Raw genomic sequence first — 18,303 nt, 5'->3', positions numbered from 1 at the left:
GAGTAGACGCATGCAAAATGAATGAAGAACGTTGACAGAAAATGTATTTGACCAGCTGTCAAATATTTTTCATGCTCAATGTAAACCTGTTCCATACGCTAATTTTTCAGATATTTTTTTGCAGCAAGGTCTCATGGCGTTGCCACATTCGTCTACACGATATTGCCCATATTTTGTACATTTTCACTTTTCGCAATATCAGCTTGACACGTGTCAAATGAAAATCTTTAGGCCGAAAACACACGAACCATTTAGCGTTGATGAGATCCGACAATTATGCTGCGTTTTCCATAGAAATCAGATATTTACCACAGGCGAAACAATGGAAAACGCAGCTTAATAGTCGATCTCATCAACGCTCGTGTGTTTTCGGTCTAAGCCGTTCAATATGTTCGAATATTTTTGTAGTTTCTTCGATATGACTTCAATGATATCATTTGCTCTTGTGAGAATTCTACTTTTTGGCCTCGTACACAGTTCATGAGCTTATGAAAAAAGCATGAAAATGAGAGTTTACAACCGGTTTACAACACTCTTGTAACATGTTTGACAGATTCAATTTTTGAATACAGAAACCTTTTCCGAACTCTGTACTGAAGTCACTTTCGTTACATTCCCGAAGTATATGTGTGAGTCAATCATGTTTTATTTGTGTTGTCAACTTGGGTAAACGATCAACTTTTCGGGCATTTGCTATGGTCTCATGAACTGTATACTAGACTTTAGCAATTCCATGTATGCGGAGTATACGATACCATAAGGCGAGTAAACACAGGTCGTGAAACAAGCTAGAAAATCAGAGTTTACATCAAATTTACATCATGCACGTAAAACACTTGACATTTGTCTCATGCATTATGTCAACATCTATACGACCTATGTACTCAACTATTTGGTAATGTTACGCTGACACTTCCAAGTGGTTCAGCAGCCCCATTTTTATTTACTTCGGTGCACCCATTGCGGATTGTATTAGAGATGAGCGGGCCGCCCGAAATACATCGGCCCGACCCGACCCGACCCGGCCCGATCGGGTTCGGGTCCGGGTTTTGAAAATTCATTCGGGCCGGGTCGGGTCGGGCTTTGAAAACAAAAATTCGGGCCGGCCCGACTTAGAAATACAAATTTAAAGTAAGCCAATAAAAGCCTATAAAGCATGAAACACTAACTTATTTTATTATTTTACTTCGCGTATAAGATTATTGCAAAGCTTTTATGCGTAGAAAATGATTTTTCATTAAATTTCTTATAGTAAAAAAAAGTCGGGTCACGTCGGACCGATGATTTTTTTCGGGTCGGGTTGGGTCGGGCCGCGAAGAGAAAAGTCTCGGGTCGGGTCAGGCTCGGGTTCAAAAAATTGGATCGGGCCGGGTCGGGTCGGGTATTGAAAAAACGTCGGCCCGCTCATCTCTAGATTGTATCGTAAATTGCCAGAATGAACGAATGTAAAAACATTTATTTTATTATTAGAACGACTTTACCATATCTTCCCGTGATGATGCATACTATACTTCATCGACTGAACGCTCTCTTCTCGTAATATTAGAATATTTATTCGTATGTTAAAGATATAAGAGATACTGTAGTCACAATATTCAGCACGATATAATACACAATCCACGGTTATATCTTCGGCAGAAAAGTGGGCTATATGTATACACACACACACACACACTGAGAAGATAAACAGACAACATTTTTCCGTTACAAAAGGGAGGAAACGAAAATTGCGGAATATTATAAATAAAATATTAAAATTTATTTATGAAAATTCGGTGAGCTTTTTACCGTCAATGTTGGGCTGTTAGATGATGTTGTATGGAATGCCAAGCGACGGTGGTAGTGGCAGCGGCAGCATATAATGCTAAGGATTCAATCTTTGAAAAACGAAACAAATATGAATTGCTGATGAAGGCAGAAAGGCGATATTAACAAACGAGAAACTTTTCCAACAATCACACTTATGCAAGTTAAAAGTAACTTTTAATGAGCCGTTCGTCGAGCGGCTGAATTATAAATTAGAAACACGTAATTTCGGCTAATTGTCTTTGACAAATAAATGGGACCAGTGCAAAATGGGGAAAAGTATTTTACACTTTGGTGTTACGGTTCCGGAGCTAATTGACATCATCGCGTTCAGTGTACATATTAAAAATTTGTTAAGTGTTGGTTGCAGAGGTTGGCATATATAAATCAGGTTTAACTTTAGAGATAATCATTCGGTGAAGATGTTCTGTTGTAACTTGTCCTTGTCATTTTCGGACTCCTTCTCCTTACTAAGTTACAAGCTACATGCGTCTAAAACAGTAAATCTGATAGAGTTACTTCATGTACTTCTTTCGACACACTTAACACATAATTTCAACATAGACCAATACACATAAGGTGTGTCCGTATACCGAGTGCGTAGCACGAGCAAAGTACACACCATGCGTGTATTGGTCTATTAACCTATTTTGAGATATATTTTACTGTAATAGGCTTGAATAAGTGTGTTGGTGCACATACAGTAGAAGTGACTTTTCCATCATAAGTAGAGATGAGCGGGCCGACGTTTTTTCAATACCCGACCCGACCCGGCCCGATCCAATTTTTTGAACCCGAGCCTGACCCGACCCGAGACTTTTCTCTTCGCGGCCCGACCCAACCCGACCCGAAAAAAATCATCGGTCCGACGTGACCCGACTTTTTTTTACTATAAGAAATTTAATGAAAAATCATTTTCTACGCATAAAAGCTTTGCAATAATCTTATACGCGAAGTAAAATAATAAAATAAGTTAGTGTTTCATGCTTTATAGGCTTTTATTGGCTTACTTTAAATTTGTATTTCTAAGTCGGGCCGGCCCGAATTTTTGTTTTCAAAGCCCGACCCGACCCGGCCCGAATGAATTTTCAAAACCCGGACCCGAACCCGATCGGGCCGGGTCGGGTCGGGTCGGGCCGATGTATTTCGGGCGGCCCGCTCATCTCTAATCATAAGTGATGGGAAAATATTTTCCCTCACACCAATCCACTCTTGCAGTATACTGAGTTACATAACAGTACCCGGGAAGTTATTCGATATTTCGTATCCAGATGAGAAACATTTTTCGAGTGCTTCAGCCCGAGGTATGTGCACTCATCGTGATACAAAATATAAAATTATTTCCCGAGTGTAGGATAACGTCTCACTTCACGAGCTATACAAACACTTTTACCTGTGGATGGAAAGACCACTTTACGTCCCCAGTTAAGTAAAATACAACTCGGAAAGAAATGTTGAAACGTTCAGTGTGATTTTTGACCTCGGTTACGCCACGAATCAACAAAATTCACACGAAAACTCGAATTTTCATCTTTTCATCTCTTTTGTTGTAATAATAAGGCGTAACCAGGGTCAATCAGAATACGAAAACGAGTTTCATTTTCGTCATGAGTTAAGTAATGGATTTTACATGATAGGATATCCAAAACCAATTCTCTCCCTAGTTATGTAATAAGCCACTTTCGGACTATAGGGGAAACATAAGCATGTAATGGTTATTTGTTCACCTCGGGGAGAAAATAATAGATTCCAACAAGAGCGAAAATTTGAGGCCAGAGCAAAGGGATGGCCACAATTCGCTCCTATTTTCTCCCCGAGGTGAACACATAATTTTTCCTCTTTGCGTGGCGGCAATAACCATTTTTATCCACGAAATAACACATCCCTTTGTTGCACATTTTTCAAGATCGGATCAAATTGTGAGAGTTACAAAGACAAGAAACCTTGTTCGCTTCATATAACATCAGTCGAGAAAATAAAAATCTTCTCACCTGAACTGTCATCAGAGAGAGAGCGGCAATAAAACGTCGTCTTCTTCTCCTTGCATTTGAGTGCAGAAAAAAAGGTTTTTTGCGCCACACGGATGAAAATGACTATTTCATTATTCCTAGACTTACCACATGCTTAAACAATGGAAAGCGCAGCATAATTGTCGATCCCAACAATTCAAAATTGCTCGTGTGTTTTCAGCCTAAAACATATTTGAGGTGCCCTGACGGACATTGTGTGAATCATGAGATTAATAACACAAAGCACTTGGCTGATAAGATTCGATTGTAAATCATTTTGCACATCGGACAACCTGTAGTAACATAACGTCCACAAATTATTATCAGTCCATTGATTGTCTTTCTTACATTCCCAATAGAATTGAGTGGCCCATATAATCTGAAGCTACAAGAGATATGATAATCGTCGTAACATCTTGAGAATGTTCGATTGACTACACGGAGTTTAGTCAGTTAAAGCAAAATGTTTCTCCGAGTAGCAGGTAAGAAGAGGCTGAATTTTGCGTAAGAATATTTTGTCAATTCGTTCGTGAAATGTTGCAGGTTTCAGCATTGTCTTATATTTTGCTGTGCTGACTTCATGCTATGCAGCAAGTTCAGGTACGTCTGCATCGATTGGACTCGTCACTTTTGCCGAGATTAGTTCGTAATCGTTGGACTTCCAGTCAGAAATCAAACCTAAAATGCCAATCGGCTGACTCATTCCAATTCTTTGCAGGCAGCCCAAAACAAGAAACCGACGAAAGTTGGCTGATGTCCCCATTCCAGAAACAAAACGAGGCCAACCCGATATTGGGACCAGTAGCAACAACCGAATTTCTGTGTCCCATTCAAGGTGGTACGGTTGCCTGGGAGGCAAAAGACATTTTCAATCCGACCGCTTTGGTGAAAGATGGAAAAATCCATTTGCTCTATCGTGCCGAGGATGTGGACGGTGAATACTTGGGAACGTCTCGGATCGGTCTAGCAACTAGTGACGATGGTGTCACGTTTGTGAGAGAAACGAAACCGATTTTTTATCCCGACAATGATTCCGTTAAGAATTACGAATGGGAAGGGGGTTGTGAAGATCCACGGATTGTCGAAAGTGAAAGTGGTGAATATGTCATGACGTACACTGGATACAATGGATCACTAGCTATACTCATGGTCGCGACGACAAAAGATTTACGAACATGGACGAAATACGGTCCAGTGTTTCGAAATACTCGAGATTTTGCAGAGCTCTGGTCCAAATCGGGATCCATTGTAACCGTTCAGAAAGACGGCAAATTTGTCGCCGAGAAAATAGACGACAAATATTGGATGTACTGGGGTGACACCGATCTATATTTGGCGACTTCAAACGATCTCGTCGATTGGACGCCAATAACGAATGCGGACGGTAATCTAACAAAAATTGTTGAGCCACGGGAAGGTTTATTCGACAGCGAACTGGTGGAACCCGGTCCACAAGCATTTATCCGCGACGATGGCATTTTACTCATCTACAACAGCAAAAACAAGAAAGGTGACGAAGGCGGCGATCCCACTTTACCGGAAGGGACATATGCGGCTGGTCAGCTACTGTTCGATAAAACCAATCCGCAAAAAGTCTTGAAACGTTCGGCCGGTTATTTCATGAAACCCGAGGAGGAATACGAAATTGTCGGACAGGTTGGAAATGTTGTTTTTCTGGAGGGTTTGGTGTGTTACAAGGGAACGTGGTTCATATATTACGGTACCGCCGATTCGAAAATTGCCGTTGCGACCAGGAAAGACGAATATTGTTCGGGTTCGATAATGGTGAGAGTTAGTGGAAGTGCCTTGATTTTGGCGGTGGCATTGTGGGTGAGTCGTCTGGTTTTATAGAGCGTTTAAGGAGAACGAAAACCAGTTAAATTTAACTGATCTCGAGGTCAGCTGTCAAATATTTTTGAACCAATAAATAACTGGTCAAAAATCGCTCTACATTACCACCAAGTACATGTGTTAACGGAGAGCGGAGATCAATTAAATTTAAGTGACATCGAGAGCAATGTCAATAATTTATGAATGAAAATAAATTGAAAGACCAGTTAGGTTTAACTGAGCCGAAATCTCTTTCCGTTAAAACCCTTAGATAATATGCCAATTTCTGTCTAAACAATTTTCAATGCACACCATAGACTTCCCCTTACCACAGAGACCGCTTTTTCACTGAATTTTGACACAAAATTTCAGCTGAAAGGTCTAGAAATATCAGCAAAACTTACCGACATTAAGTGAGGCGATCACAACTCCATCAGTGCAGAGTAAACACGAGTTTATTATAAAATTTGAAAACACAAGTCAAATGTGAACTTCTATTGCGGCTTGTTATAATGAGCCTTCAATGTGATACTTTGTTCGGCTTGTCTCACGCGAACTTTGTATTTATGCTCTTGGTCAACGATATCGCCACAGCTACGGAGCCTGTTAATGACCAATTTGGCGACATTGATTTTGGTAAGCATATTGTTCCGAGTTGTGTCTGAAAAACGAATGTTTGTTGGCTGAACTGAACTGGGCCACTGTTATGATGAGAGAGAGAGAGAAGCAAATATAATTCAATTACAAGTGTCGCAAGGCAAGTTATAATTAACTGGTCTTCGGTCTTCTCTCTAATCAGACTACGCAGTGAATTGACGGCAGCTCTCTTTTCTTATTTTTAGATGGATCCGCTCTACTGCTTTTGCTGAATCATTTGTTTCTAAAAAACGAACGCCCTTTTTGAACGTCGTCTAGCTGCTGACTACTTACTTGTTATCTTAAAAGATCTGGTAAATTGTTGACTGCTTTCCGTTTTCATGATTGTTTCAGGGATGATCTCAGAAATTTGGCAGCTGTCATCTGACGACATCTGAGACTCCTTTTTAACTGTATCCAGTTTGTCCGCTGTTTCGGCATCTGCGGCATCGGCGTACTTTAAATCTCCCAATTTTAGCAACAAATTCTGAATGTTTTCGTTAACATTTTGTAGCTCCTTGTTCTGCGTTTGAATTTCCTTCAATTTTTTTGTCAGTTTATCGATTTTGTCTTTGCTCAAAGGATTGGTTTCGTCTTGAAGAATTTCCAGTTCACGCTTTACTTGATGGGATGGGGTGGGTGAAGTGTCACTTTTCACTTCGATTGCAGTCGGTAGCGAATCCGGTGTAGTATGAGGCAATTGCTTTGAGAACAGAATATTCACTTTGTCGGTAGTTGAAGTGGAATCCAACGTGTCAACCGAAGAACTTATTTTTTCGTTGTTCTGAGAAACGTTGGAACCGTCGTGCACGCTTGAAACGTTCGCTGACAGATCTGTTCCCATCAAAGAATAGTTTTCCCATTTCGATAAAATTTCACTCATTTGCGTGTAATCTTCAGACTCATTGTAGTCTGAGCGTAACGTCGCATTCTCTTTTCGATCCGATTTTCTCTTTTCTTTTTGCTTACAGTTCCTACCGATTTGGTAAGTACTTTCAATTTGCGACATTTCGTTACAAATTCGGCTTCGAAAATCGGCCAAATGTTGCAACATTTTGTCGGCCCTTTTCTGGGACATTAATTTGATTGAATTGAGATCGGTTTTCATGTTCCGGATGGATTCGATTTTTTCTGCTATTTCGGTCATAATGGGGTTAGAAATGGAATTTGAAAACGTTCAACGATTTTTCTAAAAAGTTATTTTCTTTCGCTGATACAATTGACACTTTAAAAACGAATTTTCAAATGCCACGCCACGTAAGATTTAGTAGACTGTTATGATCAGAGCGAGAAAACCGAAGACTAGTTATTATAACTTGCATTGGGGTACTTGTCAAAGTATTTGCTTCTCTTTATAGATAGGTTTGTTCCATCGTAAGGATCGAAGTATATAAACACTAAAGGTAATGCAAACCCTCAGCGGATCAGAGAAATTTCGGATCCCGACTTTCAAGAAAACGCCTTACAATGTTCCCGTCATTACATTTTCTTGTGGCTCACGTTGTTGCACCTGCTAAGTTTGTATGATTCGAATTCTCTTCACCAGTTGCAACTTGTCGCAAACAAATTCAACATGTGTGTAGCAAAACTTCGAACATAACGACAGTAAATTCACCTGAAAGTGAAAGTAGGAATCTGTTCGTAACTGTGCATTTTCATTAGCTTTACCGTGGATTTACATAGCAACGTAAAAGTGACAGATGCAATGTTTTTTAAATACTGCAACCCGAAATTTCATTCATAAAATTAAAATTATGAATGAAATTTCGAGTTGCCGTATGAGAAAATTTTTGCATCTGTCACTTTTACGTTGCTATGTAAATCCACAGTTAGTGTTTATATGCTTTGCTAATGTATGACATGTATGGCAACACTAAATTGCGGACGTCCTTTATGGATGTCCCGTAAGGCTGTCTTACTTATTATGTACTAAAACTTGTGATTCCAACAAAAACTGCTTAACCAAGATGCCTTTCCTAAATTTTCGCCATAGGGATATAGTCCACAGAGCGTAAAGCCCCAACAGAAAATTTCACTGACCATTCACCAGTCGAATGAACGCTCTGGCGAACCCCTTTGATTTTTGTTGTAGAGTGGAAATGACCTCAAAAAAATTGTAACACGAACGGGAGAGAAAAACAGGAAAAACAGAAACTAAAGCCAGAACTGCTGAAAGGCAACATTTCTTTCCCGTTGTTTCGTTTTGCACATGGACGGGTTCAACGTTATTGACGGATGCATTGCGATAAATTTATTTCCCATTTCCGAGCACCCAAAGTACATTGAATTTTCATCGAATTTTCGCAAGAACGGTACGTACAGTACACACACACACAACACATGTGTATAAATACACATCGTGCTGCCTCTTGTGCTATAATGCAACATTGAACGGTTAGATTTGGGAGTGCTTTCGGTGTATTATAAAATGTTTAAAATGTACGCTGGCTGGTTATACAAAATTAATTACCCAACTGAGTCTCAACATATTTCGGGGGTTCAATTTTGAAGGATGATAAATTAATGTGATGTTAAGGGATTACGGCAAGGGACTTACTAATTTAACGAAATAAAATTTTGCAATGTTTGCGGTGCTATGTAATTTTCTAGTCAATATGTTACTTAATTATGCTCCAGCTGACATTTACCGAATGGTATTAAATATATTCGGGGAGGGGGTGTGGGCGGTGTGCACATAATCATCATCATCATCAGCAGAGCGACGAAAGTAGTAATATTAATGAACTGAAACAGAGTCAAAATGTAAAATGAAAATTAAATTCATCGAAATGATTAACTCTCGGAATGATTTTTATCCCCTCGTTAATCGAATGATGTTGGAACGTGTTGAAAGAAAGCGATGAAAAGTTTAGCAGATGTTGAAAGCCTATATTCTGACAAAATTTAAATTAATTTCGCCTCATTTTCGTGCTTTGTTAATCGTTCGGTTGTGGCAATGTAGTCTTGTCTGTCGGCAGTCTTAATTCAATTAGGCCGAAAACACACGAGCAATTTTGCGTTGATGGGATCAACAATTATGCTACGTTTTCCATTGTTTAGCCTGTGGTGAATATCGAATTACAATGGAAAGCGTAGCATAATTGTCGATCCCATCAACGGAAATTTTGGTCGTGTGCTCGTAGCTTCATAGCTGAAGGTATAGTGAAAATATTTGCATTACTGTCTCAAAGGAACATTTTTTATTGAGGCGAGTGAGAATTCATCCCACACTTCGCAAGAAAAAATTCCCAGCAATACACGGTAATTTGTTGTTTTTGGAACAGAAAATTCGAAAAACTGGTTTCGAGCAAGGACAATAATGAGGCCACAAAACAACAAAGAATGTGATGGCAATGTCAGGGGAGACAAAATTAATTTCATGTAAATGATGAGAGCAATAAGCTCTAATTGCTGGACAAGTTTTTTGTAGTTGAACTTGCTGGGCTTTAATTGTAAGTTTTGTGTGACAGGCAGGACCAACTAATTTTTTTACATTCCCTGGTCCCTGCAGTGAAACACCTAGTACTTAAAACCTTCATTCAAATTCACGTAAATGAATTGCCAAGCACGGTTTCACTAAGTTCTCAGGAGCTATATACAAAGATGTTTCTCTATGTATACTCGGCAAATTGCCGACGGCAATGGAGGTTCAATTGTTGTTGCTCCTCATACAAAAATGAAAAATTCTTCACGATCAAAATATATCGTGAAGAATCTAACTTCAAAGTTAGGGCTGTCAACGGTAGCTGAACGAAACTCAGTGATAAAGTTTTCGTTCGTGAACAAGTTTCAGAGTAACTGTTTCGCCTTCATTCAATGAGAGTTGTTGACGGATTGTTAAACAGAGATGCTAAATTTTAGTGCGCAGAGTCACTCAGTATTAACAAGACTATCAAATGTTCCAAGTCCTGATAGACAATTTGAAATCCGCAAAAAATGGTTTTCCCGTTTCCTTATAGAAAGATAGACAACTGTAGCTTCACAAATGCAACTTGAAGGAGACCTAATTAAAAATTTTCTTTTGTATTTACTTCAGCTCTGACAGAAGATCGAAAGAAAAATTTGATTTTTTTTTTTGAAATATTGTTTCACTGTTGCTAGTTGCTACACGTGGTTAAGAGCAAGTGGAAATAAGTCTATTGATTTTGAACGGAATTTTGAAAATCGACAAAGTTTCTGTTTTAAGGCCAACACACACTAGCATCTGTTGTCAGTTGGGAATAAGATATTTCTATTGTTAAAACCGGTTTAATCCATTTTAGCTGATTTAAACAATAGAAATATCGTATTCCCGATGACACTAAATGCTATTGTGTGTTGGCCTTAACTGACTTTTTGTGAATTTTGAAGTGTATGGAGAAATCAAAAACTCAAGTAAAGGAGTAAAGCACAGATATAGAAAATATGTGGGGTTTCAAAATTCTGTTCGTATAGAGCATTTAATGTTAAATTATCAAATTTCTTTACTCTGTTCTATCAGTACTCCTCTTTTGAAAAAAAAACAACTTTGATTACGTCACAGCTAGCTTCGGTACTCCAGAGAGCATTGATTGTATAGAGTATTATATGGAAATAGAAGGAATTGGGTGATCTGTCAAAATATTGCAATGACAAGTACTCCAAGGCAAATTATAATTAACTAGTCTTCGGATCTCTCGCTCTGGTCATAACAGTCTATACTTTTTATCGTCTCTATGGTCTCAACTAGTCCAAATGGTCGATATGTCGAAAAAAATGGCTCCGTGCGATTTACGTTATTAAGACATTTTCTTTGCCCCATCTTGTTTGCCACGAAAAATTGTGAAAAAGCATTTTTTCCGGAAAACGGAAAATCATTTTGTATATATATAGTTGGTATATATAGTCTTAACGGGAGTGTTGTATTAAGTGAAACGCACTGCTTGACGATATAATATGGAATGATTCTTTATTCACTTAAGTAACATATTCATGGTTCTTATACTAAAGAGAGAGAACTTACTTCTCTCTTACTTAATATAGTAAGGGGCACTACACCATCCCTCTTCGGCTAGATTGGTGTATGCCAATCGTATTATTATTTATTTCGTACATTATTTATTTCCTTTTGAAAGTTAAACTTTTCTTAGTCTTAAAACTAACCATTGCTTATAATTTATTAATTTTTGGGATTTGATTTCACTTTGTGAGATTGCGACTCTCACCGTCCCTTTTTTTTTTAAAGAAATTTATGATAACATAATTTCAAACTGAATTGCAGATTGAAATAAAAATTAAATTGTAAATTAACCCTTAATCTTTAACCTTAATTTAAAAATAAAACTTCACAATAATATCATAAAAATATTAAAATCATTCTTTTATTTTTGTGACGATTCATTCATATTTTCGGACTCTATCTTTATGCACAGTTTTCAAAAACTTGTCGCCATCTGTGATCGTAACATTTGATCCTTGGATATCCTTAACTATGAATGGACCGTCGTAGCGTTCCGAATGTTTATCATATGGCTCCTTAAACAACTTTACTTTATTATTTAACTCTAATTCTATCGGTTTGGCAGAACGGTCATAGTTCATTTTGTTCCTTAGTTTCATCTTGTCAATAAGATTTCTGGCGTCTACGTGTGCTCTTTGTAGTCTGCACTTCGCTTCCCTGCTAAAGTCATCGATATTATAGATTGGGTCAATTCGACCATCCATCCAATCGAATGGGAGCACTGGGCTCTTACAAAATATCAATTCATAGGGGGAGTATTTGAAATCATAAGACGCGTGATGGGAGATATTATAACAGAACGAGAAATATTTTGAATATTCTTCCCAGTTATCGAGCTGACCGGAAATGTAAGTTCTGACATACTCGTTAAACGTTCTGTGACTCCTCTCTGCTGTACCCACTGTCTGATGGTGATAAGCAGTGGATTTGCTGTGGGTCACATGGAAAAGGACCCATAGTCTTTCTAACACTGAATTCACATATTCCGTTCCCAGATCGGTGATGACCTGTTTCATCAGGCCGAAGATTAACACGAAATTATTGAAAATAGCTCTGGCTACCGTAAGAGCCTGTTTGTCCGGAATAGGAATGATTACCAAGTATTTGCTTAAATCGCAAATTAACGTAATCGCATAGCGATTTCCATTAAGGGAAGTAGGCAATGGGCCTATGGTATCTATCACTACTACATCAAAGGGGCCTGGGGAGTATTTGTTAATACGAGGGCTTCTTTGTTCTTCACACTGACTTTCGTTAGTTTGCACTTCGTACAACTTTTGACAAAAGAGGCAACATCTCGCCTCATGCCTTTCCAGGCATAATAACTCCTTAAGTTTGCGTAGAGTTTCTTGTGACCTACATGTCCTCCAAAAATCGGATTGTCATGAAAGTACATTAAGAGTTCATTTTGTTTTGTCTTATCATTGATCAAAATCGGGCTTTTAATTAACACTATTCGTAGTTTATTCAATTTATTTTTGCAAATTTCTTTAAAAACGTTAATTGATACAAATTTGAACATAATATCGTTTAGCGACCACTGAATTTCGTTAAAATTTTTCTTTATCGCAATTTCTTGTAAACTATTAATTACTTTCTCGAGAATTGATAAATCATTGCGTATTTCTACCGGAACTTTCATACTGATCAGTTTCTTATAATTTTCGTATATATTGAGCTCTATTACCTCGTCTTTACTTCCTTCTGTACGCGTACACATTATTCGAGGTATCTTTTTATTTATATGCGCATTTAATTGTTCAATTACCGGTACGTAACTTATTTCTTGTGTTTTATTTAAATTTTCATTGGTCGTCATTTCATTTTCCTTTTTCAAATTTCTTGTTTTGGATCTTGTCATAACATATACTGTCTTTGTTTTTCCATATAAATCTAGTAAATCTTTAATATTTAATCGCGATAGGGCGTCGGCCACTACATTCTTAGCTCCACTAATGTGTTCTATTGTGAAATCGTAGCCTTCGAGGTCCAGCCTAATACGAATAAGTTTAGGAGACAAAGTCCTGTGCGTAAATAGATAAATAAGTGATTTATGATCTGTACGGACTCGGAACGGTACTCCGTACACATAAGGTCTAAATTGGGTCAAGGCAAAGTGAATGGCCAAACATTCTTGAATTGGAGTCGACTTCACTGCGTCTGCTTTAGACCATGACTTTGATGCATAATAAATTGGTAGATCATTGTCGTCATGTAGCTGACTCAGTACAGCCCCACAACCTGTTATTGAGGCGTCGACTGTGACTATGAAAGTCTTAGAAAAGTCTGGGTAAGCTAAAACTGGTGGTTTTGTCAAAATTTCCTTTAATGTATCGAAACTTTCTTGGCATTGTTCAGTCCATTCAAAGGTCACGTCTTTTTTAGTCAAATTGTTCAATGGTTTTGCTATAGTCGCAAAATGTGGGATGAAACGTCGATAATAATTTGCGAATGATACAAATCTGTGTGCAGCGTTTTTGTCTGTGGGAACTGGATAATTTTTAACTTTCTCGTGTTTCCTAGGGTCTGGCAATATGCCATCAGGAGTACACAAATGTCCTAAAAAGGTTACTTCGGGCTCGAAAAACTTGCATTTATGAGGATGTATTTTCAAATTTCTGTCTCGCAACACTTGAAATACTGCTTTGAGATTTTGTAAATGATGCTTCTCGCTTTTCCCTATCACGACTACATCATCAATATAGAGAAATGCCTGTTCTGGGGGGATACCTGAAAAGGCAATTGTCATCATGCGAGTAAATGAATTCGGTGAAACGTTTAACCCGAAAGGCAAAACTTTCCATCTGTATGACCCAGTACTAGTACTAAAAGACGTTATGTCTCTGGAATTCTTTTCTAATGGCACCTGGTGGAATCCCTGGAACAAATCAATGACCGAAAAACATTTTGCGTTTCCCAAACTATCTAATATCTGATCCATTCTAGGCAGTGGAAACTTGTCTGCCACTAATTTTTTATTAACTTGGCGATAATCCAGACATAGTCTCCATCGTTCACGACCATTCAAAGGGGGTTTCGGGACTAAAATCAAAGGGCTATTATACTCGGATGCGCTTGGTTCTATTAAGTCATTTTTTAAAAATTCATTCACCTGAGCTTCTATTTCATTAATCTGGCTGTGCGGTGTACGGTAATTTTTTATATAAACCGGTGTGTCATCTTTTAACCTTAATTTTTGCTCATAAAAATTGTTTGTGGTCATCTTGTCAGTTTCTAATGCGAAAACGTCCGCATATTCTTCTATCAACGGGAAAAGCTGTTCTTTAGCGTAACTAGGAACTTTGTTTTCTAAAATTTTCAGTAAAGTTTCTGTCCTTTCTTTAGAAGAGATTTCCTTTTTCGTTGTGTAAACCTTATAATCTGACAACTTCTGAATTGGTAGACGGTCATTTTTCATTATTTGTACTTTATCCGTAGTATTGAGAATTCGGATCAACGGCTGAGCTGAGCTAATTATTGTGCGAGCTGTGAAGACTCCTGCACTAATTTCCCAAGAATCGACCCACTGGGGTTCTAACACTTCTTTTTTCAAATTGAATTGTCTAATTACCTCACTTCTCGCGGGTAAAACTATCGTATTTACTTCGGGACCTTCCCTTATTGGTACCGTAATCATTTGTTCGTTTAATGTAAATCTAAACGTCATATCTCCGTAATTTATATTGCATCTAAAATGTTTCATGAAGTCTTTACCTAGGATCCCATCTGACGGAATATTGAATTCATTTGGTACTACATGTACTGGAAAATTTACTCTAAAATCGTCATTACCCAACGTCGCATTCGTACAACCCAAAGTCGTTATGGGATCTTCCGTTATTCCTGTTATGTCAATCAAATTTTCTACATCTAATAGCGCTCTTGGGCGGACTGCGCAAATTTTTAAGAGAGTTATGTCCGCCTGCGTGTCAATTAGGAATGTGCATTGTTTATTTGAAATCGAACTACTCAAAACTATAAAATCTGAGTAGTTTGGGTTCATAGATAGAACCTTCCTTTGGACTATTGAGACTGATACGGCATCATTGCTGTTGTTTCCCCCAGCTGCTGGTATCGCTGAGGGGCTTCCTCGTTTCCCAAAGCCTCGACTATTCTAACTGAGTGATTCGGATAATTTTGATAATTCTGATAACTTCCGCGACCACGACCACGGCCACGATTCCAGGATCTTCCTCTACCATTATTACCTCGACCATTGCCGTTTTGATGGTAATTATTATTTCCACCATTCCATTTATTATAGTTTCCATAATTATTACCGTAATTGTAATTACCGTAACCACCACGGCCTCTACCTTTTCCCCGTTTACCTCTAAACTGTGCCTTGTATGCTAACACTTGCTTTTCCTGCTTTTCGGTAGACGATTCTAAAATCAGTTTAGCAACTACTTCATCAGGATCATTGTATTGAGACGCTGATAATACGGCTTTAATCAGATCACTTCGAGCATTCGCCCGACACATGTCAATAGTTTCATCTACACACATTTCTCGTGCTTTGACCTTACCAACACCTTCCAACACTAAAGCTCTTTGGAGTGCTTCACTCAATTTCGTCGCTTCAAGGGCAAAGTCTTGAACCTTGAATCTGTCAAACTTCAAAGCCTGTAACCTACTCTTTACTACTTTAGACGTCTCAGGTTTAATGCCTACTTTAAGTCCATCAATTATTTCTTGAATAGTTTGTGGATCTTCAGGGACTGATTCCATAGCCTTATCTTCCAATTTAGTCATTAAATATGTTATCAAAAGGGTAACGTGCGTCGTACCTGCCATCTTCTCGAGAAGTTTGATAGAGTTTATGAAAGCCGTAAGGGCTAATGGGTCACCTGCATAATTCCTAGAGATAGTTTTTCCTGCCAAGGCAAGAAACTCTTCAGCTGATTGTACCATTTCTGAATCTGAGTCTGAATCACCTTTATCAAGTACTTTTGGGTCAATTTCTTTTACTCCGGGGGGTACTACAATGTGTACTTTCAAAGTTCCAAACAATTTGAGAAGACGATCTCTAATTTTTGTGTGAAATTCCGTACAATAAGTCAAATGGTCTTCTTGCAGATCGTGCGTTCTTATCAACTTTGTCGCAGCGTTATATACTTCAATAATGTCTTGTAAATGTTTATCGAAAGTTTCACGTTGAATTTTCCTTTTAATTGAAACACTCAGGCATTTATAAATTCTTTCAAATTCTATTCTGTGTTCGTCTAATTTAGTACTTAATTGTGTCCATGTAGTCATACTTTGCCAAATAAAAAATACTTATTCGTATCAACTTCACCAGATTTCCAACAATATAAACACATCAAATGAATCTATTCGTTCGGGCTTGACAATAAAACCAAATTAAAACCAATGACAAGACCATCAAGAAAAATAAAATTGAAAAATAAACAATTAAAAATTCCGTTAAATCAAATAAAGGCTTTGATTCAAACGTTTCCATTTCGTACCATTAAATACGCTTTGTTTGCTTTATCAATCACAATGTTGCAATTATTTTCAAAATTTATACATCCTGTCCCAAACTTAGTATCGTATTTCTTTCATAAAATAATACCAAATACCGATTGTAAGCGAAAAAAAAATAATTCCAAAACTGCGCGTGTAAAGAATTTCAAAACTGCGCGTGTTAAATTCGCTGACATCAGAAAAAAATATTTTTTCTTTCTTTTTAATTAGAACAACTTTTCGTCGTATTTAATATTTCAACATCCTGTCGCAAAATAAACAATCGTTCTCATATAACATCGATTTTAAAACGTAAGCATAAAATATAATTTTCAATCGCGTGTCGTTACATATAAAAACTTCAAAATTTAAAACATTTTCTTATAAAAAAAAATCAAATTTTAATTTCCATAACTCATACCTGTTGCTATGTGTATCTGTTTACCCAGGGCCAAATTTTGTACGACCTTACGCGCCTGTGCGATCTATGATTTTCTGTGCCTTCGCTGTTGACTTAGCAATGTTCTCCTGTTTTCCACGGACCCCACGGACCAAATTTGTACGAATTTTCGTGCCTGTGCTCTTGGATGTCCATCAATTCCAGTAATGTTATTTGTTCATTTATTTTTCAAATCCCGTCAAATATTGTTCGTGGTTTATTTTTCTGTTTTTATATTCAATATTCAAATTTGGCGTACTTGTCTCTCACGCTTTACGATACACTTTTTATGTAACGTGTAAAATTTATAGATAAAGTGAATTGCCAATAGTACCACTATTATTAATAAACAAATGCCAGTGCTGGTTTTGTGTTCGGAAAATTCTTGAATTATATTGACACTATTAACATCAGTATTACTGTTAGTACCATCCGTTGTGGCGGTTTGCGGCTTTGAGTCAGATGTGCCCATAATTTATTCATTTAATGATTCACTTTATTAATAATTATTTACTTTGCAGTACAACGGTTTCACTAACCCGACCACTTATCGTTTTTTTTTTTTTTTTTTTATATCACTGTCACTGTCGCCATGTATATATATAGTTGGTATATATAGTCTTAACGGGAGTGTTGTATTAAGTGAAACGCACTGCTTGACGATATAATATGGAATGATTCTTTATTCACTTAAGTAACATATTCATGGTTCTTATACTAAAGAGAGAGAACTTACTTCTCTCTTACTTAATATAGTAAGGGGCACTACAATTTTTCCTGCCAGAAAAGCCATTCATATGAAAACCTTCAATGTCGAATATCTCTGAAAACACAATATTTTTATGAAAAATTTCTTCTGTTCTTGTAAGTATGGCTCATTACCGATATTTCATGGAAGAACTTTTTTTTGGAGGAGTCGGAATGCAGTCGGTATCAGGGTTCTCCCAAGAAGTGTCCCGGAAAATTCATCAACTTTGAGGCTATTTCCCTGGCCATTTCCAATTTATTTTTCATAAATTTGGTTTCATTCGAAAGCTACATTCAAGTACTTCTGATTTCAGCCGTCCGGCCATGATTCACGTTCAGGAGCCTGAGAGTCATGTGTGTCCTTTTAAGGATTTTCTAAGTTATTTCTA

The 18,303-nt window shown here is 37.6% G+C and overlaps 2 protein-coding genes across 2 annotated transcripts; one reads left to right on the top strand and one right to left on the bottom strand.

The window, feature by feature from the left end:
- The first annotated feature begins 4,174 nt into the window (after positions 1–4,174).
- On the top strand, positions 4,175–5,912 carry LOC119077395 (1,4-beta-mannosyl-N-acetylglucosamine phosphorylase-like). The gene is made up of 3 exons (XM_037184600.1): positions 4,175–4,297; positions 4,359–4,415; positions 4,534–5,912. The coding sequence occupies exons 1-3, from the start codon at positions 4,279–4,281 to the stop codon at positions 5,664–5,666; spliced, it is 1,209 nt and encodes a 402-aa protein (XP_037040495.1). The 5' UTR covers positions 4,175–4,278; the 3' UTR covers positions 5,667–5,912.
- Positions 5,913–6,069: 157 nt separating this feature from the next.
- LOC119077404 lies at positions 6,070–7,542 on the bottom strand. Its single transcript, XM_037184614.1, has 2 exons — positions 6,576–7,542; positions 6,070–6,306 (listed from the first exon to the last, which is right to left on the bottom strand). The coding sequence occupies exons 1-2, from the start codon at positions 7,426–7,428 to the stop codon at positions 6,140–6,142; spliced, it is 1,020 nt and encodes a 339-aa protein (XP_037040509.1). The 5' UTR covers positions 7,429–7,542; the 3' UTR covers positions 6,070–6,139.
- Between the last annotated feature and the right edge of the window lie 10,761 nt (positions 7,543–18,303).

This window comes from Bradysia coprophila, unplaced genomic scaffold (assembly GCF_014529535.1).
Source record: "Bradysia coprophila strain Holo2 unplaced genomic scaffold, BU_Bcop_v1 contig_235, whole genome shotgun sequence".
In the NCBI taxonomy this organism is placed as follows: domain Eukaryota; kingdom Metazoa; phylum Arthropoda; class Insecta; order Diptera; family Sciaridae; genus Bradysia; species Bradysia coprophila.
The sequence above is the reverse complement of the archived record's forward strand: the minus strand, read 5'-3'. Positions and strand labels throughout refer to the sequence as shown.